The 27,253-nt window shown below is 46.9% G+C and overlaps 2 protein-coding genes and 1 long non-coding RNA gene across 3 annotated transcripts; 2 read left to right on the top strand and 1 right to left on the bottom strand.

Moving 5' to 3' along the window:
* Positions 1 to 328: 328 nt before the first annotated feature.
* On the bottom strand, positions 329 to 9,909 carry PPP1R3E (protein phosphatase 1 regulatory subunit 3E). Its single transcript, XM_028701647.2, has 2 exons — positions 8,423 to 9,909; positions 329 to 3,715 (listed from the first exon to the last, which is right to left on the bottom strand). The coding sequence occupies exons 1-2, from the start codon at positions 8,873 to 8,875 to the stop codon at positions 3,236 to 3,238; spliced, it is 933 nt and encodes a 310-aa protein (XP_028557480.1). The 5' UTR covers positions 8,876 to 9,909; the 3' UTR covers positions 329 to 3,235.
* Positions 9,910 to 10,322: 413 nt separating this feature from the next.
* LOC114581480 (uncharacterized) lies at positions 10,323 to 12,921 on the top strand. The gene is made up of 2 exons (XR_013390343.1): positions 10,323 to 10,715; positions 11,810 to 12,921. It is a non-coding gene; the product is annotated as an uncharacterized LOC114581480 (long non-coding RNA).
* A 909-nt stretch (positions 12,922 to 13,830) lies between these two features.
* PABPN1 (poly(A) binding protein nuclear 1) lies at positions 13,831 to 22,236 on the top strand. The gene is made up of 7 exons (XM_028701645.2): positions 13,831 to 14,268; positions 15,963 to 16,077; positions 18,652 to 18,719; positions 18,807 to 18,913; positions 19,010 to 19,097; positions 20,071 to 20,225; positions 20,875 to 22,236. The coding sequence occupies exons 1-7, from the start codon at positions 13,846 to 13,848 to the stop codon at positions 20,912 to 20,914; spliced, it is 996 nt and encodes a 331-aa protein (XP_028557478.2). The 5' UTR covers positions 13,831 to 13,845; the 3' UTR covers positions 20,915 to 22,236.
* The last annotated feature ends 5,017 nt before the right edge of the window (positions 22,237 to 27,253 follow it).

Genomic DNA, 27,253 nt, shown 5'->3' with positions numbered 1-27,253 from the left:
GCTGAGGGAGCCGGCGTACAGCTTCTGGGTCATGTGGCCAGCATGACTGAGCCGCTTCTGGCGAACCAGAGCAGTGCAATGAAACGCCGTTTACCTTCCCGCCGGAGCGGTACCTATTTATCTACTTGCACTTTGACGTGCTTTCGAACTGCTAGGTTGGCAGGAGCAGGGACCGAGCAATGGGAGCTCACCCTGTCGCGGGGATCTGAACCGCCAACCTTCTGATCGGCAAGGCCTAGGCTCTGTGGTTTAACCCACAGCACCACCCGCGTCCCCCTTAGATCTTTAGCGGTATGCAAATATAATGTGAGTCTGAGACTTTTCACAGTCTTTTTCACTGTTTTATTTCTTTGGTTTTTCAGTCCAACTGCTTGTTTTGGTCAGTTACAAACATTAATGTAAACTTTGGTTCACTGGTGCCATTTCATTGTCACATTATGGAACACACCTAAAGCATATATCACTGATCCAAGCTCTGCCCAAGCCTAGTGTTTTCCCTCTGTGGTCCAGACAAATAGTCCATTTGCCCCAGAATCTTCTGCCTGGGTTGGACTAGGGAGCAGATGGCACCCAGTAATTAGAGGTGATTTTAGGTAGCTGGCTTTTCCCAATCGTTACACTATGGTGGAAAAAATGACGCCAAACCAATCTATATTTTGGAAAATGGATTGTCTGTTTTCTATCGGTTCAGATACCGCTCGAGACATTATCACTAAACTTGTCATGAAGGCTCCAGCAGCCTTCATCGATATTTGGATGCCAGTCACCACTTCAAATCAAGATAGTGAAGTAGAACATGACTTTGGTGTGACTTTGCCTGATTTTTGGTGTGATGGGCCCAAACTCACAAGTTGCACTAGCTATTTGAAAGTCACAATATTTTTGGGTTTCTACAAATCCCCAAGCAGTGCCAGGCACTCCTCATTAGTATGATATGAAGAGACTATCTATTGTTTCTTCCCATTAATAATTGGAGGTCTGCCTTTTCCCTTAAACACCAGCCAGATCACTGCAATTTTCTAGAGAAGACCACCTGCCTGACATGTGCCACATGTTCATTTAGCTTCTACTTGAACCAAGAGCAGTAGTACATCATAAGGACTGGATTAGGCCAAGGCTTTCAGTGCAATGGCACTGATATTTTAGAGCATTGCTCCTATAGCAATTAGACAGGCACCTACAATTCTGATGTTCTCTCAGTACTGAAAACATTTGTTTTGTCAAACATTTTCAGAGACTTAATTCCCCTAATTGTTGGTCTTTTGGTTTTGTGTTTTATGATGCTTTCATATTTTATTGTAGTTTTTTGTTGTGCATTCTTGTTGTACACAGCTGCACTACTTTGCTCATGAGAGGACAGTTTGAACTGCTAGTATGCACCTAGAACGCACCTAGAACAATGACCGAGTCACGCAGAGAATGGATTATTTTCACACAGATTAAAATAAATATTTTCAGGTGCAAGAGTGAAGAATGCTTTCAATTGTAAGAGAATAAATTCATCAGAACTTTGAGAAGCACTATTACGGAGTCTTCAGTTGTTAGGGATCTTGTGGGTCTTGGAAATTTAGAATTTTAACCCATTTTTTCATTAAGGCTTACTCCCCATGCATTTCAACCAAAGCATGGATGGTACCTGGGGACACCACTGTAAACTACCCTGGACACCATTTTGGGTAGTGCTGCTTCTACACAAGACTTTTTTTTGCAACATGAAGATAATGAATTTGGCGCAAGTGTTCATTACCACCCACCCCCTGCTTAAACACACAGATCAGGCAGCTACTCTCTGCTTGATCAGTGATCTCACAACGACATAATGAAACATGCGCAAGGAACCAGTTCAGAACACACGCGTTGAGAGAACAGCAATGCAATTACATGTAAACATTCATACATTCCACATTTCCCATCTATTCATGCAGGGAGATGCGGGTGGAATTAGCAGGTGTGAACAAGTCCTCAGGATGAAAACTCAATTGTTCTTAGTGCCACCCAGAATCTAGTGACAGACGCTGAGGAGATCCATCTCTCAGTGACGGTATATAGCAGTGGATCTTGTCCATCTTTTGTTTCACCAGAGTTCAGTCTTCTTCACCTCACCCCTAGGCCGGAATTTCTTCCTTCTCTCCTTCTATTTACGGTGGCTTACTCTTGCTCACTCTCATGTAAAGGCACCAGTGAGACCCCAACAAAGGAAAGGGATCTCTTGACTTGATGATCCTCAAGATGCACATATGTTGCTTAGCAACATACAAGTTACATGGGGTGGGGATGGTACTTTGAAGGTTAACCACTTTATGCGGATTTTGTTCAGAGAGCCCCCAGCAGAACAATGTTAGATTACTGGGTGGGAGTCTTGAGTTCAAATCCTAGCTTACAACAGATTCAAGTCACTCTCTTAGGACCTCCTGTTCCCTAACTGTAAAATGAGAACAAAGGGCTGATTTGCCTGACCGTTTCTCAATATTTCTCACTCACTATTTGCTTGGTGAAATAGATTGGTGAAAGCACACACAGCTAGATAGCAAGTTAGTATATTGTGGGAAACAGGGTATGTGGTGAACGTTACTGCCCTACTTCAGAGACTGATTTTTGGATTTATCACTCAGGTAGAAACTCCATAGCAGACTTTGGCCCGCAGAATGTCATGCTAGGGAGCCTGGGAGCAAACCCAAATCATCTACCTCAAACCTTTGCATACACCTGCTATATGTATATATTTTGGAAAGTTGTTTGCTATGCATTCGGATGCTTCTTAAGAAAAAGTAACTGAAATTTGCATAATGGCTCTTGAGATCAGGAAGCAGGTTTCTGTCTATATTTTGATACAGTGGGATGCCAATTTGAATCCAGATGGCGGACAGAACCTTTCAAGAATGTGCTGAATTTTACCGCATTTTGCATGATTGTTCCTGAGATCAATGAGCAGTTTTTGGCCTGTGTTTTGATACCATTGGGTGCCATTTTGAATCAAGATGGCGGACATTCAAAACTGATTTTAACCACTAATTGCAAAACTGCCCTGATCTTTTGGGTTTCTTTGAATTCCCAAGCGCTGCATGAGGCCTCTAGCATATTGATAGTTGCCACCCACCCTATTCTTAGGGCTCAGTGCAAGTATCCCACAGCACCCCGCCCTAACAGAGACATTTGGCAAGTCCCCCCTTCTGCTCTGTTCTGTCCTTTGGTTCCTGCCCTTCCTCCTATCTTACTGGGATGGCTCTATGTTCCCTTAGAGGAAGTGTATCCACCCTGTCTCACAGCAATCGGCAGTGGGGCTGGGGGGCTCCTCCTCCTCATCCACACAGGGTGGAGGCCTCAGGCAATAGTTGCGGCCTTGGTTGTTGTCCCAGAACTCTTCTGCCCCCACAAGGTAGCAAATGGCAAACTCTAGGACAACCCCAGGGACCAGCGGGGTGAGCAGCGGAAGGCGGAAGGCAAAGCGGTCGGCGTGGTCCCGATCCCGGCCTGCAGGAGCGGCGTAGGATGCCCGGACTTCGTGTTGCGTAGCCCAAGAATCCCAGGTGTATCGCACGGAGACCCGTTTCTCGTAGGCTAAGTTGAGGACCCGGATGGTGCCGGATACACAGGAGCCTTCGGCCCGGGCCCCTTCGAGGAGAACGCACTGCGCCAGGAGGCGCGGTAAGAAATCTGGCATGGACAGGGGGTCTGGGAAGGTGGGCTCCAGCAGGTATCGAAGACTCAAAGGATCCTGGAGAGACAAAAGGAAGAGGGGAGTGAGAATTTTGGGAGGTCACAGGTTGCTGGAGACAAAGTTGATATGTTTGATTAGAGAAAAACCATTGATGAAATTTATTATTGTTAATAATAATCAGAGAACCCCTTTTGGAGTTTTTGTGTAAAAAAGAAAATGAATCGGAGACATTTGGGGTGGAAGATTGGGAAAATATTGCCTAACGGAAAGAAGATCAGTTGGATGTCATGCTAGAGCGAATATTTTGACTAATTTCTTTTATGAAACTGGCAGATGGAAAATCAGAAGTCCTTTTAATTTCTTCTCTTTCATTTTGTTTCTCCTATTTTTTTTCCCTTTCCCTTTGGTTTTTTAAATTTTTTTTCTCACCTTGTTTTTATTTAGATTAGTTTCTTTGATCATATTGCATTATGAAAAAGTTTTAATAAAATTTTATTTAAGAAGAAGGTCACAGGTTCAATTTTAGGAAATTTTTAAATGTTTGATGTTTTATTGTGTTTTTAATATTCTGTTGGGAGACACCCAGAGTGGCTGGGGAAACCCAGCCAGATGGGCGGGATATAAAAATAAATTATTATAATAATATTATTATTATTTCTTGGCATTTCCATGTTGGTCTAGGAAAGATCTGACACCTTGGCGAGCCACCACCAGTCAGTGTTGACAAGATATAAGATGGACCAATCGGTCTGACTCCGTATAATAAGGCATCTCCCTATGTTCCTAATTAGAAAATGGAGCACATGAAGGACTATTTGGGTGTTGGGGTGAAGCAGAGGGGATTAAGGGACAATAAAGACAGAATGACTGAAGAAATTTGTGGATGATGAAGAAAAATGAATAGGAAGGTATTAAAATAGAGGGTAGGGGGGAAATGGTGAGTGGGAACAAACCATGAGAATTTAGAAAGAAAAGACTAAATAAGACAGAAAGGGGAAACCAATACATTATACAGGATACGACTATATAAATTTAAACAAGTGAAAAGAAAACAGAAGGAATTCTAGAGAACGCAGGCAGAAAGAGACTAAAGGCTGGCAGGAAACAGTGTGTGTCCATGTGGTTAAGTGGTTTGAATGTGGGACTCGGACCTGGGAGACCTGGGTTCAAATCCTCACTAGGCCAGGAAGCTCCCAGGGTAGTGCTGGGTCAGTCTTTGTCTCTCATGTTAACCTTCTTCACCCAGCCGTCATGAGGATAAAATGGGAAAGAGAAGTGCGTGCACCACCTTGAAGGAAAAATGGGATATAATAAGCATGTGACCCAGTAAATAAAGAGGAGAGGAGTTCTCGAATCAGGTCAGGAGGACCAAGAAGAAGGAAAGTCAATGAACGGGAGGTGAGGAAAAGGGGCAATAAAGATGAAAGATAAAGATACTGGCTGGCCAGCAGAAAAAGAACAGGAGGAAAATAAGAGCGGGAGAGGGAGGAAGAGGATGAGAAAGAGAAAGAGAAAGAGGAGTGAGGGCTAAATATACACTATGGCCACATTTGCACCATACATTTAAGACATTCTGATACCTCTTGAAACAGTCATGGCTTCCCCCCAAAGAATCCTGGGAACTGTAGTTTGTTAAGGGTGTTGAGAGTTGTTTGGCAGCCCCTATTCCCCTCATAGGGATGCGGGTGGCGCTGTGGGTAAAAGCCTCAGCACCTAGGGCTTGCCGATCGAAAGGTTGGCGGTTCGAATCCCCGCGGCGGGGTGCGCTCCCGTTGCTCGGTCCCAGCGCCTGCCAACCTAGCAGTTCGAAAGCACCCTCGGGTGCAAGTAGATAAATAGGAACCGCTTACTAGTGGGAAGGTAAACGGCGTTTCCGTGTGCGGCTCTGGCTCGCCAGATGCAGCTTTGTCACGCTGGCCACGTGACCCGGAAGTGTCTGCGGACAGCGCTGGCTCCCGGCCTCTTGAGTGAGATGGGCGCACAACCCTAGAGTCTGGCAAGACTGGCCCGTACGGGCAGGGGTACCTTTACCTTTACCTTTATTCCCCTCATGGAGTTACAATTCCCCAGGAACGGTAGCTCCCAGAATCCTTTGGGGGAAGCGATGACTGTTTCAAGTGGTACCATAACGCTTTAAATGTATAGTGTGGATGTGGCCCTTCAAAGCACATTCTTTCCCCTCAAAGGATTCTGGGCACTGTAGTCGACCCCTCACAAGAGTTACAATTCCCAGCGACCTTTAACAAACTCCAGCGCCCAGAATTCTTTGAGGGGAAAAGAATGTGCTTTGAATGTGCCTTAAATGTACAAGTCACACAGGGAAAAGGAAAGAAGTCGGGGGGGGGGGGGAGGTGAAGGGATGGGACAAGGCGAAGAAGAGGAGAGACTGGAGATCCAAGATGGCAGCGTGTGAAAAGGGAAGGGCAGGAGGAGGATGAGATAGAAAGCGAGGAGGCAGGCAAGGTGGAAAGCAAGGGAGGCGTTGATGGATCCTGAGTGCCACTTGAGAGTCACTTTCTGGAAAGAGAAGAGAGACTTCTGGTCTCCGGACAACATTTAAAAAACCCTTTTCCCAGCACCACCAGCCCATCTATGTTAATTCCTTTGGCTGGAATGCAGTCGTTATGGAGTCATCCCTAATGCAGCCAGCAAAACTCTCACCAGCCCAAGCAAGCACAGCCACTTTGGACCACAACTCCCATCAACAGCAGCCGGCCACAGAGTTATGGTCCAAAATGTCTGGAGGGCACCTGGTTGGCGAAGGCAAGGCTGCCTTTATATAAAGGCCCTACGAGCAGACTAGTGAGAGCTGGGGGCCCAAAAAAGAACCTTTTTTCGTGTTGGCATGACTGCGTGGTCTCAGAATGGGAGGAAGGGCCTTTCTTTAAACCTGAGGACTCTCTTTGGAGACGGAGGGATCCCCTCAGCCTGCCAAGGGTGAGGAGATCTCATATCCCCTCCCAGCTCCTTGCACAACCACCATCCTTGGAGATTTGGGGCCATCTCAAGAGATGCTCAATAATTCTCAGGGGGGAAAGCTGAAGGCAAACTGTGAAAGACTTTAACTGTCCAAAGGTGGACAGGATCCTGAATGCCTCCAAAGCCTTGTAGGTTAGCTCCACCAGGAAACTGCGGAAACAACCTTTCAAGGCATATTTTGGATTCATGCCTTTTGTATAGTCATAATAGACCTAAGGCCTCTTCTGGGGTTACAAAGAGGGAAATGTAAATGCAAAGAGAGGGGCAATGTGGATTAGTATCCATGCCCCATTGCTGTTTCTGCCTGCTAACTCTTGGAAGGTGACTGACTGTAAGAAGGAGACACCTGTATCTGTGGAGGCCTCTTGACACGTTTTAAGAACCTCCTGTTATGCCAGATTTGAAACTGCATGGGGAATCTCTGTGGATACGAAAGGATCTCTGCTTCAGAGTGTTGCTTTGTAAAGTAGGAAGGCAGGCAGGCAGGGAGTGGAAATGATGGCGGAGAGGCTTGCATGTTCACAACACCCCTCTCTCAGCAACCATAGAATTGTAGAATTAGAAAGGACCCTATGGGTTATCTAGTCCAACCCCCTGCAATGCAAAAACCAATGCAGGAGTTCTCTTTAACACTGAAAGAATATACTAGTCAGTTACCTTTTCTTCCCTATTTACAGGACTCCTGCAAAGACTCAGAGACATGCATATACTGTAGATTACTACAGGTTAATGACATGTGACTTTAGGGTAAGAAGCGAAGGCTGTAATCCCATGTACGCTTATCTCGGGACAAGGGTCACAGCCCAGGGCCATAGCATCTACTTCACATGCAGGAGGTCCAAGTTCAATCCCAAGTGACAACTCCTCAAGTAAGGATGGGAATGCCCTCGGCTTGAAACCCGGAGAGCCACTGCCAGCTAGGGCAGCCCGTGTGCTGCCTTCCCTAGTTGTTACAACTCCCATCAGCCCCAGGCAACAGGATCCAAACTTCTTGCAGCAAGTAAATACAGAACACTATTTATTTAGACCTAGTCAAAACAAAAAAAATTCCTTCCAGTAGCACCTTAAAGACCAACTAAGTTAGTTCTTGGTATGAGCTTTCGTGTGCATGCACACTTCTTCAGATATCGTATCTGAAGAAGTGTGCATGCACACGAAAGCTCATATCAAGAACTAACTTAGTTGGTCTTTAAGGTGCTACTGGAAGGAATTTTTTTTGTTTTGACTATGGCAGACCAACACGGCTACCCATCTGTAACTGGAACTATTTAGACCTAGCTGTCTGTTTTGAAGCTGATGTCTCACAGCCTCTGGATGGCACCAGCTCCCCCCCATGGCCAAAAGCGGCATTGCACATGGGAATATGGGAAGCTGCTTTCTACTGAGTCAGACCTCTGGTCCACCTCACTTGGTATTGTCTGCACTGACTGGCAGCAGCAGCAGGGGACACTCCCAGCCCAATCTGGGAGATGCCAGGGTTTGAACCTAGGACCTTGTGCATGCAACACAGATGTTCTACCTCTGGGCTATAGCCCTTTTCTGAAAAAGCTACATCTTCCATTGCTAGTTGACACAATATGATGCATTTTGGACCAGTGCAATGCTGGCTATCTGGCCCTTTAAAGCCCTTGCGGGGGATAAAGAGTAAGAATGATTATGCTCTATGGAATTAATGCTTCCGTTGCCCTCAGAAAGGAGATGCTGAGATTGCCCTCCCACCTTTCTGCCACTTCCCATTCTGCCCCAAGATTCACCCCACCACTAGGCTGGCTAACCCCCCGTTACCTTCACAGGCGGGCAAAAAGGCAGGCACGGGGCAAAGTGGCTGAGTGAGTCGCGCCTCAGCTGGGCATGGACACGCTCCGGCACCTCTGGGAGGTCGTTGGGCCAGAACTGGCGGACGCTGGTGAGCTCCAGGCCCAGGGAGTCGGCGAAGCGAACCCTCTTGCGTGTCCCGGGGCTGCGGCTGCGCGAGGCCCCCCGACTTCTGCCCCGGGCAGGGGCCGAGCGAGTCCGGCGCCTTCCTTTCCGCTTGTGCCCTCCAAAGACGTGGCGTCGCCTCCGGGGCCTGCTCCGGGGCCTGCTCTCCGACTCGGATTCGGAGCCCTCGGTCCCCGAGTCCTCTGCTATGCTCGGCCGGGCGGTGCGGTAGTAGGCTCGCTCGTACAGGCCTGCGATGTAGCTCAGGTTCCGCGGGATGTTGCTAGGGGTCAGAGGTGACGGTGGGGCACGAGCCATGGGGGCAAAGCTGCAGACCCCAAGGCTTGGCTCTTCTATGCAGCTCAGGCCCAGGAATCACCTTTCGGGAGTGTGTGGTGGCAACCCAGTTCTTCACGCCCTTCGCCGGACCTTCCTCCACTGTTGCTCCGTTTGGGACAGACTGCCTTATTGCACGTTTGGGAGGAAAGATGTTCCTTTGCAGCTCTGTTGTCCACCGCCCTGCCTCTCAGTCTTCTTCAGCGCTCTGGTTCTCCCTCAGCATGTTACCTCCTCTGATTTCTCCTGCTAGAGTCTCTTTGCCATGCTTCCGGTTGTCTGCAGGGCTCTCAGTCTGTCTGTGGGTCACTTCTTCATTTATTACCACTCCATCATCTTCTGCTCTCCCTCCCTCCCTCCATCTGGTCTGGTGTTTTCGCTCTGCCTTTCCATTTTTCAGTGTATTCCGCTGTTCTTCCTTCTGAAGACTTTCTCTCTCTCTCTCTCTCGTTCTACCTCATTCTTTTGCTTTGTCACTGTTCCTTTTGGAGATGCTCTGTGTTTTATTATTCCATCCGTGCTCTGTATCTTTCTGTTGATTCAACTGTGTGACTTTGCCTTCTCCTTCCCAAGGACACCGTCACTCTCGTCTGCCTTTGAGGAGTCAAGTCGGTCAGGTCGTCTGTCTGCTCTCTCCTGTCTCTTTTCACTCTACTTGATCTCTGATACTCTCTGTGTATATTTAAAATTTTATATGTGTCTGTATCAAGGTATCTTTCCCTCGCTGCTGCTTCTTCCTTCTTCTATCTCTCCATTGCTTCACGTCCACGCTGTCCCACTCCAGAGATTCCCAGACTCTCTCTCTCTCTCTGGAAGAAGAAATATTTTTGCTTCCTGGAGAGTTTTCAGTCTCTCTAGCTTTTTATTCAGTGTGGTCCAGCTAAAGGTGACTCAGAGATTACCATAATCCTCAGAGCTGCAGCTCCTTGAAAACCCTCCTGCCCATCCAGAATCTGAAGGGCCGGTACTCCAGAGAAGATTTCTCCACGGAATGCAAACAGGCACAACTCACTCAGTCAAGAAAGGGAGCCTTGGGCTGGTGGGAAGGAGAAGATCTTTGCTTCCAGACCCGAAAAGGTTTTATTACTGCTAGGAAAGGGGCTCCCTCTCCCTCACACCTTGCCCCTCTAGGTTCCAGAGACAAGATGTACCTTAAAAAAGTATACGTGCCCAGAAATGTTTCTTTGGGAGATGAATTATTCAGAAGAGAAAATGGAACTAATGGATTATGCAAGAGCAAGAAAGCCCCACAAAGATCAGGAAAAAGGGGGGTGGGATTCAAAATTGGGGGCAGATTTGGCAGTCGGAGCTCAGATATGGGAAATGTGTGTGTTTGGGTGGGGTGGGGGGCTTCAAGCTGGCAACAAGGGGCACCACTAGAACTGGGGAGGCTGTTTTGGGGGGCAGAAATGAAGCTGTTGACTGAGATTGAGCTGCTCCTTTGGCTTCATGCCGCGTTAACCAGGTGCCTGAGAGCGTCTCTGTACATGAAACTGCAGGCATCCGGTCATGAATAATGGAGCAAGCCTAAAGCTTTCTGTCCGCCTCTCCTTAACATCCCCTCCTGCCTTCTCTCACCACAAAGCTCAAAAGGGGTTACATGATGTTTACTGTACTACTTTTATTGCGAAGGAAGGAGCCTCTTCTCTCCCCTTCCCTAAATTGATAGAATCACACCTTTCCTTTCCACTGACAGCCACCTCAGATCAGCTTCAGAAAACAGGCAACCACATCACACCACCTCCCTGAATCTAATGAAAGTACAGAAATGGTTATGGACAGCTCTACAAATACGTAGCCTTTTCTCTCTCTTGGGAGCAGGGTGAGTTCAATGACATCCTCCTCATCTTATTTTTATCGCAGCTGCTCTGTCCCTCTGCTCAACCTGCCTCATTTCTCAAGGTCATAGGAAATTGAGCTTGGTTTGTCTTGGGCCCGAACGCTAATGCAATCCTTGCAGACACACGCAAACAGCCAATGTTTGTTTTGCACCTAAAACACTTAAAACAATCCATCTGTCTCTTACGCCTATGAAGTCTGGCTTTTTACACTGTGCACCATTTCTCTGGGACAGCCTTTGCTCACTAGGCAAAGGAGTTGCAATGGATTACAACTCCCATCAGACTGTGCCAATATGGCTGTATCGGCAGGTGTTGATGGGAGTTGTAATCCAACAATATCTGGTGGGCGCCTGGTGGCCGAAGGCCGACATATACCTTTGCAAGGTCCTAGGAAATGACTGGCCACACATTTCCGTGTTGTGCCTTTTTCACTTGCCTTTATCACTTGCCGAAAGGTGTTTCATTACCAGTTACCTCTCCACAGCTGGAGACTGGCCCACAGGTCCACTGACAGACAATTCAGTGTCTTTGGGGATTAATTCCAAGCGACGGGATCCATTAAGCAGTAGTCTCAAAGAACCAAGGAGCAGGTGAATGTCGTGGTTAAAGAAATATTTAAAAAACACAACAGAAATGCAGCCCCAACCCCAAAGTCCACCATGATCTGCTGACTTCCAGTTCCAATTAGAATGAGCGCCAGGCGTGGTGAGAGCACAGAAAAAGAAAAAGAAAATAATAATGTGAAAATGTTAACAAAGAAAGAAGCATTCATGGCACACTGTGAACCCGGTGTCACTTTGCGAGAATCACAAGAACATCACTGGGCTCACAGGGCGGCATGAGCGAGGACGCACAATGTCCTGTCCCCCCAAACTGTATCCAGAGTGATGACCCCCCCAGCCCCCCTGCTACGCCTCTGGTCTGACATTTGCCACAACATCCTTGAGCTGCATGCATCTATGTGGTGTTTTTTATCCAGTTGGCTGGTTGTAAGTCACCGTGCGTTGCTCTGGGCAAGATAAAGCGACTAACAACTTCAACAAATAACAATAATAATCTGTCTCCTTATTTTCAGATGGACTAGAATTCTGAGCTTCTTCTGGTGGTTGAACAGACTGGCAAGTAGACAGCAGACAAGAGAGACGCTTGTTATTCAGCAGATGAACTTAATGTCTCTTGCTTATAAATAAGATATTTCCCTGTACTTGTAAATTTGGAAACATCCCTATGCATGTTTACTCAGAAGAAAATCCCACTTTAATTTTAAAATCTCATTTTGATGCAATATACTCCCAAGTAATTCTGCAAAGTGTTGCCAGCTCAGCAATCCTCTAAAGATAGGAAGCCGCCTTATGGCCTATATAGTCCAAAAGTGAGAGACAGCAAGTCTCTAGAGTTTAAGGCAGAGAGTCTTTCCCTTCACCTGGAATCCTTTCAGCCAGACACGACTTTCTGCCCGCAAAGCAGAAAACCTCTCCTGCCTGCCTCGTTTTGCTGCAAGTAACACTAGCAGTCTGCTTAGAATTTAAATATCTGATTGACCCAAAATTCGAAAGAGCCCATCAGAAAAATAATCCAGACAAGATGGTTTGTTAGCAGAGACGCAGAAAAGGGTGGCTGTAGCCTGCTCACCCTGATAATGGAGTTTTGCCTTCAGCTGTCATGACCAAAAAGCTGCTGATAGGCCTCTACGCCTAGTTCAATTTGTCTAACCTCCCTTTAAATCTGCCTTAGTCAAGCGCCACCCCAACATCTTGTGGCATCAAACGGCAAATATAAAGATCTGAAAACGCTGGCAGCATTAAGATAAATTCAGCAATGTAAATAATTTTTGATGGATTCAATAATGGAATACTGAATGGTATAGTTTTTGTAAAATATGCAGGGATTTATGATATGTGAAATGAACCATGGAAAGAGAAGAATGGAAGTCATTTAAGGATGTAAAATGAGTATTTTGAAGGAAATAACAGTCCGACTGCAGCAGCCTTGGGAAACAGGGCCTTTTCAGTGGTGGCTCCAGTCTCCTGCAATTCCTTTCTGAGAGAAATACAACAGGCTTCATTAGTTCCAAGTTTTGAAGAAAGTTTTCCCTGGCTTTTAATTTAAAGGTTTTAGTGTATATTCTACTTGTGGAGTTTTCGATAGTGAAATGATTTTTTATTTATTTAAAACTGTTTTATCCTACATTTGATGGTATGTTTTCATATTACTGCTACTATCGATAACATTGTATATAACGCAGGTCCCCCCTGGGAAGGCTTGTAGGAAGCACGGAAGGCCGTTAAACGGCTTTTCCAGTAGCTACAGAGACGTTGGCGCCATTAGCCAATCAGAAACTGCAGCTTCAAAGCGGCGGCCTGGACCAAAGCGGCGTTCTACCACTTACAGTAGAACCTGAGGAATCCCTCCTTGGCCAATAGGAGAGCTACTCTAGATATGACTGGCACAACTCTATCCAATGGTTTCAGACCCAATGAAAATACGAATGTATGTGATAGACAGGCATCTCACCCAATAATCACGTGAGGCGGGTCGAAAATGAAAAAGCAATCGTTATTTCTCTGTTGCTAACCAATAATGTACTACGGTCCGATTGATGGAAGCCTAGCGTTAACCGCGGAGAAGGCGGACTATGATAGTTTGCCTGCCCCAATGAGAACACTCCGATTTGGCCCTTCAGCGCTCTGATAAATCATTTCCCTGTACGTTTTGATTGGCGTGCTTGCTCTCCAATTCAACTTCGCGACGGGGGCACATCGGGCAGGCGGGCGGGAAACGTCGCGAAGCCACCCAATCATACAGAAACGCGGCTAAGGCGGGCGCAAGACGCTCCCGGACCAATCACTAATCCACATTGCAAAAGTCGGGGGGAAACCCCACCAACCCTTTCCCAGCTCCGATCCAATCGCCGATCGAAACCTTTCGAGCGGCGGCGTTCCCGAGCCAATGCCTGCAGAGCCTGCGTTCGCGAGACGGCGGGCTGCCCCGCGGACCAATGGCAGGAGGGCGCCTGGCCTCTGGGCGAGCCAATGAGCGCGTCAACGGGCGGTCAGCCAATCAGAGCGCGTCGGCGGGCGGCTAGTGCGGCAGGCGGCTGCGGCGGGGTCTATGGCGTCCGTGCGGGGCCCGAGCAGCGTCGGCGGCGGGCGAGGGGCCGCGGCGGCCTTGGGGGGCGAAGGGGAGCCCGGCGGGGGGCTGGTTGGGGGCCCGCCTTCCTCCCAGTACGGGAACGGGCTGGGGGGGAGCGGCCCCGGGGGGGAGCAGGGCGGGGGGCTCCGCGAGTTGGAGGAGGAGGAGGAGGAGGGGCTGCTCCTCGAGGCCGCGACGGGCGGAGGGGCCGCGGGCGGCGGCGGGATCCGAGGCTCCGGCCCGCGGGGCGCCCTTTCCTCCTCCTCCTCTTCCTCCCACGCGCCCTCCAGGGCCGGCCAGGCGGGAGTGGGGGGGCCCCACCACCACCCTCACTCCGAAGAGCTGGAGGAGGAGGCCGGCCTGGGAGAGAGCGACCCCGGAGACTCCGCCATCGAAGACCCGGTGAGTGGCCCCCGGGGGCGCGGAGGAGAGAGCGAAGGGCCCCAATTCCTCTCCCGCGTGATCTTTGCCCCCCCTTTTTCAGCGTAGCCTACCTCGCAGGAGTGTCGCGAGGCGTTGCTTATTTATTTGCCGCATTTCTATTCAGCCTTTCCCTCCCCGAGGAGCTCAAGGTGGCGCACGTGGCTCTCCCCACCCCCATCTGATCCTCGCAGCCACCCTGTGAGGTAGGGTAGGATTGGAGAGGGGTTGACTGGCCCGAGGTCGCCCAGTGAGCTTCGTGGCAGAGTGGGAATTCGAACCCTTGTCTCCCAGATCACATAGTTCGACCTTAGTTCTAACCATTGCACCGCACTGGCTTAAGAGAAAGAGAGTGGTGGTGGATGAGGAGGTAACGTGTGTGTGTGGAATAATAGAATTGCGGTGTTGAAAAGAACCACGAGGGTCATCTTGTCCAGGGGTCAGCAAACTTTTTCAGCAGGGGGCCGGTCCACTGTCCCTCAGGCCTTGTGGGGAGCTGGGCTATATTTTGAAAAAAATAATGAACGAATTTCTGTGCCCCACAAATAACCCAGAGATGCATTTTAAACAAAAGCACTCATGTAAAAACACCTGACAGGCCCCACAAATAACCCAGAGATGCATTTTAAATAAAAACACACATTCTACTCATCTAAAAACACGCTGATTCTGGACCATCTGCGGGCCGGATTTAGAAGGCGATTGGGCTGGATCTGGTCCCCGGGCCTTAGTTTGTCTACCCATGATATAGTCCAACCTGCTCCAGTGCAGGAATCATTAGCGCAATGTGGGGCTCAAACCCACAACCGTAAGATTGAGACTCTTACTTTTTGTATACTGGGAACAGTTGCAAAGAAATGATTATTCAGAAATTGCATATGCGGCACACTTGGCTGCTTATTTTGCATTTATATCCCACCTTTTTCTCCGAGGAACTCAAGTGGGTGTATGTGGTCCCCCCCAACCAACCCCCCCATAGTTCCCACAACAACCCCACAAGGTAGGATTAGGTTGAGAGGCAGTGAGTGGACCCAAGGTCATGAAATTCAAACCCTGGTCCATCTCTGGTCCTGGCTCACTGCTTCCTAAGGAGAGAGCGTGGCTTTGGGGAGGGGGTTCTTCTCTAATGGGGGATGGTGGGCAAAAAATGTACCGGAAGGTACATTCAAAACTATTAATATGGGATGCTCAGTGATAGTGCAGAAGCAGTTTTAATTTGGACCTGCTGACTTGGGCAGATGAGAAGTTCATTATAGTGTAAAAATGGAGTCTGGGGTTGCCGTGTGGCAATTGGATGCAGATTATACCTTTGACACTGATTTGTAGAAGCAAAAAAGTGGGCAGAGCTAAGGCCCTGCGTAGTGGGTGGCGACAGTTAAGATTGGAAAGAGCAGAGGCAGAGTGGGAAAACAGCTAAAACCGTGGGAAAGACAGCTCTTTCAGGGAGAGATCAGATGAAGCAAATGCCGGCAGAGCTGTCTTGGCATAAACAAGTGGATGGGAGTAGATAACTGTAGAATGTCTTACAGCAGTAACCTTGAGAAGTACTAGTAATCAGTGGCATTAAAGAAGTGGAAGAAGAGAAGGGAGTCTCAGTTGGTGTGAGCTCTTAAGAACTGCAAGAATGTTTCTTAATTTGCTCCCCACTTTTCCTTGCCCGTTCTTCCCACTCTCAGGAGTTGGAAGCCATTAAAGCTCGAGTGCGAGAGATGGAAGAGGAAGCAGAGAAGCTAAAAGAGCTGCAGAACGAAGTTGAGAAACAAATGAACATGAGCCCCCCGCCTGGCAACGGTAAGTCTCCTTAAGTTTCTTATAATTAATTTGTGCTCGCTCCTCGTCTTCCTCCCCCCACCTCCCGCAAAAGGTGGCAAGTATTCAGATACGGGGGATGGGGAGAAGTTAGGAATTTGTAATGGGTAAGAAACATCTGTAGAGGTCTCTTAAGTACGCAAACGAGACGTTATTGCTGACACTTTGAGGCTCTTGAATTCTGTGTTGGCCAGATCAAATTGATGTCCTTTTAAAAAATAGCCTAAGAGGGAGGACATGGGGAATTTACATTGGAACAAAGGAAGATGCTTTATTCTGAGTGGGACCCATGGTCCATCTAGCGCAGGTACAAGGGTTTATGCACATCTCAAGTTCCTCTACCTGCAGAAATTTCATTAATGTAGAATAGGCTAAATGGCTCATCTGGGTGTTGGAGTTGTTCTGGGAGATCGGATTCATGGATTGATTGTTTTAAAGTATTTGTAAACCTCTCTTCCATAGGAAAATATAGTAAGGCAGGATACGGCACAAAGACAACAACGGTCTTTGTTTAAAACCCCCCCAAAAAGTTGAATTTCCTTGGCATTGTCTTTACAGGGGTTTGTAAAAATCCCAGTTTGGGCTCTGGTATACTTTGGCTAACCAGAGGCTGGAACTAAAACACTTTACAAGCTGCAGCATTACTGAAGTACAAGAAATTACTTATCAGTATGAGGCACTTTCACTGCACTGTTTTCAACAGCTGCTAAATAATATTTTGGTTAAGCAAGCCAGACATGTAACTTTATTGTGTCTACTTGTTTTTAAACAAAATAAATGCAGCATAGAGCTAGGACAATTCCAGTGCAGAGCAGAAGAAAGCAAGCTACTTTTCTTAACAGTTAGGATAAATGGAAGGTTAACTTGATGCCTTTAAAATTCACTTCAGGGAATTCATTTTTCCCTTGTCAGCAGAGGACATGGGAGTGTCTTTTAGATGATACACATTTACCCCATTCATTTATCGGCTGTGGGGTTCCAAATGCTGTGCGAGTCTTGTGGCACTGAAGTGGGGTGAATGATTTGTTTCATAATATATATTTGATTGTAAAAAACATACAAAGTGGCTTACAAAAGTTAAAATGGTAAAATCGAGACAGATTTACAACCCTACTTTAAAACGTAAACATTAAGATTACTTGAACTTTCTAAGCATCTGAGTAGGGGTGTCTAGCAGACATGTTTAAGCAGGCACCTGCTTGATCTCAAAAGGCAGGGAGTTCCAAAGTGTAGGCGCTGCCACCACACTTAACAATCAAGTTCTTACAAATGCAGGACACCTGTGGTAGAGAAAGGAAGATGCTTAAAGCACCTCCAAACCTCTGATTCTCCATCGCAAATGGATGTGTGAATATGCCGACCCTGCAATTACATGATTTTAGCAAACAGCTTTGTGGAGATGACCTGATTAAGACTGGATTGTTTTGCTGTATCAGATGTGTAGCTAGTCACTTTTGAATATCGTTTTCTAGAAAGGCAGGATAGAAGTGTGTTAAATAAGTCTAAAAAAATAAAAATGTAGCTATGCCTAAAGTCTGGAGACTTGTTTTGCCAGGTGTCTTGTCCCAAACTAAGATGTGCTTGTGTAGGTGAGAGCCATTTTGCAGATGAATGAAGAGGTGTTTCAGTCGGGTGTTTCAGCTCTTACAGCATCAAGATTTTATGACTAAGGATTTTGAGCTGGCTTCTTCCTCTTTCCCACCCACCCCCTTTGCTGGAAACTTCAGTCAGTCAAAATACAGGCTGGTGCTGATGGGAGTTGCAGCCCAGCAAAAACTGGAGGGCGCTAAATTTTGCCTTGTATCCAGGAAATCTCAGGTTCAACCCCTGGCCTCCCCAGGTAGACCTGGCAATGTCTCCCTGTCTGAAATTCTGGAGAATTGCTGCCACAAAGGTGGCTTCCTTTGTTCCTAGTTAAAATTGTTCAAACCAACTTTCAGATGCTAAAAGAAAGGGGCTCCGTTGTACTTACCTGGAGAGAGAATTACCTGCAGAGGGTTTGTGAGGCTGGTGGTGTCCAAAGCAGTGTCAAGATTGCTTTGCCCAGGTCCTGGGCCTTTTCCTGCCTCATTTTGTTGCTTTCCAGTAGACTTGGCTAGCCACTTCTGCAGGAAGCACTGGCCAATCAGCATGTGCTTTTCCCCAGACCCCAGAATCAGAGGCAATTCTTCCTCCTCCAGCATTTTCCCGGCTTTACCCCAGTGTTCGAAATTTGCCAGATGCATTTTGTACCTGGTTATCAGCCTACTTGCAACCAAGTGAAGATGCCAGGATGTTGCCTGATGTTTCCACCATCTGGAGGTGCGTGCCTGGGGGATCCTTGGATCTTGACTGTTTTCACACACTAGCAACACATCCTGTAGAATTCCATCCGTTCTATTTTATCTGCACTATCGGAACGAATTTCAGGAACCAAAAGGTCGCATTGAAAAATACGATTTTCAAGCCATCTGGTCCGTTTTGGCAACTGTAACCCTGGTTTAAGAAGCCATTTGGTGGCCAGCTTATATATCTTAAGTGTCTTAATGCTGCCTTTTGCTGTTTCTTTCTCCCCAGCTGGCCCAGTCATCATGTCTTTAGAAGAAAAGATGGAAGCAGATGCCAGGTCCATATATGTAGGCAACGTAAGTCTGTTCCCTCCAGCCCAGCTCAATCAGGAGGCCAAGAGAAGTATCTTGGATTTCCTCACCATTTTCAATCCTTGGTTTCAGGTGGATTACGGGGCAACAGCAGAGGAACTGGAGGCTCACTTCCACGGCTGCGGCTCCGTCAACCGGGTGACCATCCTCTGCGATAAGTACACTGGCCATCCCAAGGGGTGAGTGCGTGTGACGGGATGGGGAAGCCGGGTGTGTTTTTTCCTCTGAGTGATTGCCTTTTAAGCCTGCCCATTCTCTCTCCCCCTCCTCTCAAGGTTTGCCTACATTGAATTCTCGGACAAGGAGTCGGTGAGGACGTCCTTAGCGTTAGATGAGTCGCTGTTCAGGGGAAGGCAGATTAAGGTGTGTACACTCTTCGGCCAGGCCCCTTCCCCCTGTGAAACATCATTTTATGGGCGAGAAGTTTGTGTAGTGCAGTGGCTGGGTGATGAAGGCTCTGAGTTGCTTGATCCTTTTTACCGTTTTCAATTTATTTATTTACTGTTACAGTACTTAATTCAGGACTACACAAAAATTCATGCCCATTACAAAGTATCTTTTTATAATATAAACAGCTACTTAGTCTAAAAAAGAACAAAGGCAGAAAGGAGTAAAGGCAAGAAGAAGGAAAAGAGAGAAAGAGAAAAGATTAGAGAAATACAAGAGTAAAAGCACTTCTGGTTTTCTGTCCTGCGGCTATAGTATTCACTCCTTAAGATCCAACCATTCTATCTTCTGTAGACCAGTATGTAACGCAATTGCGATATGTATGCAGAGTTTAAAAACAGTTGCATAAGGGACTTGTAAACATTTACCTTTTAAACATAAAAGTACCTTTCCGAAAAAACCAGAGTCCTTTTTGTTGGGGATAATTCAGAGGGAAATTCTCAGGTGTCAAAAAAAAGATGTATGGTACTACTGATGGTATACACACAGCTTGCAGATTTAACATATAGAATAAGAGAACCAGAAGAATACACATTTAAAGAAGACTGGGAAATGTTTACTGAATATAGGGGTGAAAGTTGTGTTCATTTAAAAACACTGGTAGCATTAAGTTGAATTCAACAGTGTAAATAAGATTTGATGGATGTAACGATGGATTACCGAATGGTTGAGTTCATGTAGAATATGCAGGGATGTATGGAATGCAAAATGAACCACCGAAAGAGAAGAAGGGAAGTCATTGATTTAAGGTTGTCTAAATTAATATTTTGAAATGTAACTTAGAAAATATAATAAAAATTGTAAATAAAAAAGTTGCATAAGGATGGGCTGGGGGTGGTTTCTGGGATACCCTTGCTCTTGAGGCTAAGGGTATCTTCTCCTTTTGAAGGTGATCCCCAAACGGACCAACCGCCCTGGGATCAGCACCACAGACCGGGGTTTCCCCCGGACCCGGTACAGAGGGAGAGGATCCGGCTACAGCAGTTCCCGGGCCCGTTTCTACAGCGGCTTTAGCAGCAGGCCACCCCGAGGGCGCGCATACAGGTCTGGCACGACGGTGGCGGCAGGTTGGGGGAGGCGCTTCTACGCTCCTGCCTTGCAGGGGTTCCCGTGGGGTGGCGGCTGGAGTAGGGGAGATCTATTGGCTTAGAGTGGGAGGGCTCTTGATGTCCCCAGACTGGAAGTAGAGTGCACCAAGTGAGAGAGGTGATGGGCTGGGAACCACAACTGCTCTTGTTAAGCAGCAGTGCTGAGAAAAAAACAACTTTATAACTTGAACCAGCATTTTAATGACATTTCCAGTTGTAGATGCTGCTGGATTTGGGACTTCGAAGAAGGAAGCAATTCCAAGTATTGGAGTTGGGTCAGTTTTAATGTCATATTGCCAGTATTTTAATCTGAGTGTTCTTCAATCAGATTTGTAAGCTTTGGAAAGACAGAGTTTTGGGTTGGGGTGTTTATTATTATTGAAAGGTGGTCAGGTTCTCAATCGCGGGCTTTAGAATTTTTTAGTCAGGACTTTGCAAGCCAGAAAAAAACCCCTTAAAAACTCAAAATCTGGCTTGCACAGACGAAAGCAAGCCACTCTCAAGGAGCTGAGCATTGTCCCAACTCTGAGGTCTTTAGGGTTTTGAGTTACTTAGCAAACCTTTCGTCTCTCTTTCATTAACCTGTGCCCTTCTTTTCTCCACAGGGGCCGGGCCAGAGCGACCTCATGGTATTCCCCTTACTAAAAACAAAAAAAAAGTGGTTGTTTTAGGAAGGAGGAAAAAAAAAAAAGAAAAAAATGAAGATTGTTACCATGACGGAAAAAAAAAATACTGTTGGTGGGAGGTGGAAGTGTCTAATGCTGTGCAGAAAAAGAGGGCTGACTTATTGGGAGGGGGGAAGATGTAAACACGGGGCAGGGGGTCAAATCCTGTTGTCAAATTTCCACCTGCTGGTATTGCTGACTTGAGCCCTGTCCCCACCACGCCCCCACCCCCCCGTCCAGCTCCTCATCCTTTTCTCTTCCATCTGCAGAGATTGTTGGGCAAAAACCGAGCCATCCTTCCTCTCATGCCATTTTTTTTTTAATTGTTGCCCTGCATTTGGGGGAGGGGGCCGATGTGGGGGAGGGTTTCTGACACCCCGAAATCTTTTGTGATACTATTTTTGTGTGTGTGTGTGTGTGTGTGAGAGAGAGAGACAGTTTTGTAGTTTTTGTTCATCTTCCCAACCTTTCCTTCTGCAGCTTTTGCCCATTCGGTATGCCTGTTTCCCCCCACTCTCTCGTGTGCTTGGTTCTCCCCAAATCTCGTTTGCTTCCCCCCCCCCTTTTGCTTCAGGAATTAGCAGGGAGCGGGACCTGGGGTTCCTGCCCCCCGCAGTGGTGATCCTGCCCATTCCCAGACGTCCACCACTCTCTTTCTCACTTTGGGCAGACGAGTCTCTCTCGGCATCCCTCTCTAGGTGTGTGTCTGTGTATGTGTGTCTACGTCAGACGGGGGAGCCTGCCTTGGGGTTTTCTCTTACCCCATTGATCCCAAACTCCCCAATGGAGAAATGCCCCTGAAATGCTAATTCTAAAACAGGCTGGCGGGTGGGGAAGGTCCTGTAAAAATAGGCACCCCTCCCTCAGAGCCATACATAACTGCGACTGCTCCCCATTTTGTTCTTCCTGTCTTTGCCCCTGCGTCGCTGCCTCTCCCACCACCCCTGGGGGTATGTTATATGCCTTGTTTGAGTGTCTTTATCTTTACAGGTTTCTTTATTTTTTAGCCTGAAGAAATGACACCGAAACCTGAAGCTGTAGAGACCAGGGGCCGGGGAGAGGACACCCTTTTTGGGGGCAGGGGGTGGGGGGATGGAGGGAGCGGGGAGGAATTGAGGCCCATATTTCCATGTGGGAGAATGGTTTTTTTTTTAAAAAAAAAAGAGAGAGAAAGAGAGAGAGAAAGGGGGAGGAGAGCCAGATTGGACTGGAGGGCAGGGAAGAGGAAAGGGGGAGAAATAGAATAAAATGTTATGAGGGCAAAAAAAATTAATAAAAAATAAAGATGTTTTTTGGAAGAAAGATGAGTGTTGAGTGATTTATTATAATTTTTATTAGTTTTCAATTACAATCCACTAATAGCCTCATTGTAACGATTCCAATTTATAATACAATTATTAATACCAATCGTTCTAATATCGGATTATATAATTTAGATAAAGTGGCTCTCCGTATGCTAGATTTGATGGTTTGGTTATTTTCTTTATTTCTGCGTTCAAGAATCTTATTAATTTCCATTGCATTCCGGTCATAATAATAATCCCTTATACAACAACTGCAGTATTAATAGCTTCTATTCATGTTGGCACATTAAATGATTTATAAAACCGCAAGTGAAGAACTCAAAACTATATTCTCCTTCCTGTGTGTGGCAATTAATCTTTCTTTGGCGTTTCTTCCCGTCCTTGTAAGATGTTATGTCTTCCTTTCCCCCAGTTGTTGCTGTTTCCCGTCATGCCTTGGGCAGAACTGATGAGTACTGAGTGATCTTGCAGCTAGGACTCCTGGGTTCCACTCCTACAAATAAAGACACATACCTCTTCCTTTTGGAAGATGTAATTTAATTTCGCGCACACTTGAACTGCTTTCCTCAAAAGCAGGAAGCTGATATTAGAAATGAGAGCACAGTCCAGGTCCTCTGCCGCTCCTTAGCAAGCAAGCAGCTCCTCTGGCTGACAGAAACATCGCCTGCCTGCATCAACTTGCCTTCAGCCAGATGGGAAAATAAGCAAAACACAGAGAGACACACACAGTGGCTGCGGAGTCAGCTATGAGCTGTGGCAGCTGCTCTCCCTTTTCTAGTTAGAGCCGCAGAGCGCCGATGTGGCCGTTGGCTCTTCCCACGGGACTGGCGGGTGATCCTTAAGTGAGCAAGCAAGGAGGAAGTTGCATGGCTGAATCAGCAGCTGAGAGTTTGCAAAGCAGGTGATTAGGGTGAGGAAACAAGCTGGGAGACTGCTCAGATGCTGGTGGAGGAAAAGCAGTTGAAAACAAGTGGACACCAGTGAGGGCTAAACGTTGAGCTTCCTTGGTGGCAGCGAAGGCAGAAAAGAAGGCGTATTTTGCTGCCTTGATTGTTCCGGGTCCCGTCTGGCCTGAAGGATGTGGTGGAACAGACGGAAGCTCACTGTTTGCAAAGCATTTTGAGGATGAACCTTTAATTCCCTGGAACCTTGGCTGCTGTTAACAGCAGATGGATCTCAAGGCTTTCCCAGAACCCTATCTAGTGCTGTTGCATTGGAGGAGTTTCGCTTTGTAAGGCTCAATGGACAAGGTCATCAGGATTAGTCAGGAAAGCCACGTGTACTCTTGGCCCTGGCCTGTTGTTGTTGTTTAGTCGTTTAGTCATGTCCGACTCTTCGTGACCCCCTGGACCAGAGCACGCCAGGCACCTCTGTCCTCCACTACCTCCCGCAGTTTGGTCAAACTCATGCTGGTAACCTCAAAAACACTATCCAACCATCTCGTCCTCTGTCGCCCCCTTCTCCTTGTGCCCTCCATCTTTCCCAGCATCAGTGTCTTCTCTAGGGAGTCTTCTCATGAGGTGGCCAAAGTACTGGAGCCTCAGCTTCACGATCTGTCCTTCCAGTGAGCACTCAGGGCTGATTTCCTTAAGAATGGATGCGTTTGATCTTCTTGCAGTCCATGGGACTCTCAAGAGCACCACAATTCAAAAGCATCAATTTTTCGGCGATCAGCCTTCTTTATGGTCCAGCTCTCACTTCCATACAGCACTACTGGGAAATGGCCCTGGCCTAAGAAGGCATTAATCTAGCTCCCTGGCCCAGCCAGTTGTCTCCTATATATATATTAATTTAATATATATAAACTAATTTTATTAGTTTTTTAACATACCATTTTCAACAGTAATTAAACATACTTTTACATCTTAATTTTTTTGACTACCATCAGTCCTGTCTGAAAATTTTCCAATCTAATCTCTTAGTATGCATTTCTTATTTTCCCTGTTACATTTCAAATTCATAACCAATATCTATTTTTTTCTAGTTTGTAAACTTCTTGTAGTCCTACTAGCATAATTTGTTGATTACAGTTGCTCTTCAAATAATTCATATACTTCTTCCAATCTTCTGTAAATCTCTGGTCCCGCAGGTTTCGATACCTTCCCGTCATTTTGTCCAATTCTGCATAGTCCATTAATTTCGTCTGCCATTCTTTCGTCAGAATTTCTTCTTGCTTCCATTTCTGGGCTAACAGCACTCTTGCCACTGTTGTTGCATATAAGAACAATTTAACATCTTGCCAAGACAATTTAATGTCTTGGCTCATAATACCAAGTAAAAATGCTTCTGGTTTTTTTAAGAATATGTATTTCAACATCTTTTTCATCTCATTATATATCAGGGAAATGTTAAGTAACTACTGGCCAGTTGCCAATCTCCCTTTGGGAAGGGTTTTAGAGCAGGTTCTAGAGTGGTGGACCAGATCCAGGAGCTCTTAGAAAAAAACTGATTTACTAGATCCATTCCAATCAGGGTTATGGCACAGAAACTGCTTTGATTGCCTTGTATGAAGCCTGTTGGGAAAGAGACAGGAAATGTCCCCCGTTAATTTTCAACCTCTCAGCAGCTTTCGATACCAAGTTTTGGGTGGGTGGCACCGCTTGGGGTCGTTCTGGTCCTACTTGGATGCTCATTTCTAGAGGGCAAAGTTTGGGGAGCAGTCTCCAGGGCCCCTGGCATGTGGGGCTCCTCAGGGTTCAATTTTATTCCTCATGTTGTGGAACACTGAGTTATCTAGAGCAGTGTTCCCCAACCTTGGGTCTCCAGCTGTTTTCGGGCTACAATTCCCATCATCCTTGACCACTGGTCTTGCTAGCGAGGGATGATGGGAGTTGTAGTCCAAAAACAGCTGGAGACCCAAGGTTGGGGAACACTGATCTAGAGGTTTGGAATTTCATTGTCAACAATATGCTGACACCCAGCTCCACTTTACATCTGCAGGTGAGGCTGCGGATGTGCTGGGCCACTGTCTTGCCTTTGTGATGGGCTGGATGAGAGCCAACAAACTGAAGCTCAATCCAGATTAAGACTGAAGCCCAGCTATGCCCCTATCTGGGCAGGGATAACCTAACCTGTTGTCTCTGCTCCCGAATTAGGAGGCCATTTTGAGCCTATTGCACCAATCCTGGCTCAATCGCACTGGCTGCCAATTAGCTTCTGGGCCCAATTCAAAATGCCGGTGTTTGACATATAAAGTCTTAAGCGACTCAGGACCGCGATACCTTAAGGACTACCTCCCCATATGAACTGACCCTGCGATCGGCACCTGAGGCCCTTTGTCTGCCTCCACAAGAGGTCTGGTCGGGCAGCAACACTAGGATGGGCCTTTTTTTCTGTGGTGGCTGTGTGTACCAGAGAGGCTCACCTTGCTCCTTCATTATATATCTTTAGGTCCCAATGAAAACATACTTCTCCCAGGCCTTTGAATTATCAGTGTTCTATGGCCTTGTAAATGTGTTGGGTGGGTGTGCGTTATTGGTTTGTTTTTATTACCTGTTTTGTGTTGTATTTTTATGTTGTGAACTATCCCGTGATCTTCAGGTGAAGGGCAGTATACAAATTTATCAAATAATAATAGTAATAATGTAGTCCCATGGGAGCAATGCTACCATTGTGGGCTTTAGAAGTCTGGTGCAATGGAATTAGCTTCTGCTGGAAATCCTGGCCATCTTTTGGGGAATCTGCAGTATGTGCGTGTGTGAGAGGGAGAATATACAGTGGTACCTCGGGTTACATACGCTTCAGGTTACAGACTCCGCTAACCCAGAAATATTACCTCAGGTTAAGAACTTTGCTTCAGGATGAGAACAGAAATCGTGCAGCGGCAGCAGGAGGCCCCATTAGCTAAAGTGGTGCTTCAGGTTAAAAACAGTTTCAGGTTAAGAACAGACCTCCAGAACAAATTAAGTACTTAACCCGAGGTACCACTGTACAGGCAAGCCCCAAACTTAGAGCCTGAGCTTGGCTGCGTGTTGCCTTTCTGCCTCCCGGTTTATTGGTCTACATACTTCTCTAAAACAGCTCTTCTGTCTTCAGAGTGGCTGGATCACTGCCAGAAATACTCCACTTGCAGGCTGCAGATTTTGCGCACCTCCTACTCAATGCTTTCTTGCTGCAGGAATTTTCCTGCATTTTAAAAAAATCCCTACTTCAGTGCAGCACAGATTTCTCAGCATAACAGCATGTTGCATAACTGGATTGCTGGGTGCCCCAACAACAGAGATGCAAGAGAGGGGCAGTGTGTTAACTTGTCCAGTGAGCTGAGCAGGACCCCCCTATTTGCAGCAGGAGCTTTTCACACAAATGACCATTGCGGGGGTACAGGATTATCCGTCCCATCTTCCCTGAACTTGGAGTTGATGGGAGCAGGAGTCCTGGACCAACAGGAGCAGGAAAACGGACATGTGTCCCAAATATTTTTTACCATACAGGGGTATGTGTGGGAAAGAGTATTGTGGGATGCTGTAAATGTGGGTCTTGTCAGAGTGCAGCGCTGCCTTTTCACATGTTGAAAGGACAAAACATGCTCTGGAAAGCAAGAAGAATGATGGAAGAGGTGACAGACGTCCCCTGCTACAGCAGACTGAAAAAATGAACAATTGGGTACCATAGTAGAAAGCAGGGAGGTTGAAGTAGAGATGCGTAAAGGTAAAGGGACCCCTGACCATTAGGTCCAGTCATGACCGACTCGGGTTGCGGCTCTCATCTCGCTTTATTGGCCGAGGGAGCTGGCATACAGCTTCCGGGTCATGTGGCCAGCATGACTAAGCCACTTCTGGCGAAGCAGAGCAGCGCACGGAAACGCTGTTTCCCTTCCCGCCGGAGTGGTACCTATTTATCTACTTGCACTTTGACGTGCTTTTGAACTGCTAGGTTGGCAGGAGCAGGGACCGGGCAACAGGAGCTCACCCTGTTGCGGGGATTTGAACCGCCGACCTTCTGATCGGAAAGTCCTAGGCTCAGTGGTTTAACCCACAGCGCCACCCGCGTCCCTAGAGATGCTTGGGTGTGTTTAA

Source organism: Podarcis muralis, chromosome 13 (genome assembly GCF_964188315.1).
Source record: "Podarcis muralis chromosome 13, rPodMur119.hap1.1, whole genome shotgun sequence".
Classification (NCBI taxonomy): Eukaryota; Metazoa; Chordata; class Lepidosauria; order Squamata; family Lacertidae; genus Podarcis; species Podarcis muralis.
The sequence above is the reverse complement of the archived record's forward strand: the minus strand, read 5'-3'. Positions and strand labels throughout refer to the sequence as shown.

Coding starts and splice junctions, on each gene's coding strand:
- PPP1R3E (XM_028701647.2), bottom strand. CDS start 8,875: ATGGCTCGTGCCCCACCGTCACCTCTGACCCCTAGCAACATCCCGCGG. Junction 3,716..8,422: donor CTTTTTGCCCGCCTGTGAAG/GTAACGGGGGGT, acceptor TTGTCTCTCCAG/GATCCTTTGAGTCTTCGATA.
- PABPN1 (XM_028701645.2), top strand. CDS start 13,846: ATGGCGTCCGTGCGGGGCCCGAGCAGCGTCGGCGGCGGGCGAGGGGCC. Junction 18,720..18,806: donor GGTCCATATATGTAGGCAAC/GTAAGTCTGTTC, acceptor CCTTGGTTTCAG/GTGGATTACGGGGCAACAGC. Junction 19,098..20,070: donor TCAGGGGAAGGCAGATTAAG/GTGTGTACACTC, acceptor CTCCTTTTGAAG/GTGATCCCCAAACGGACCAA.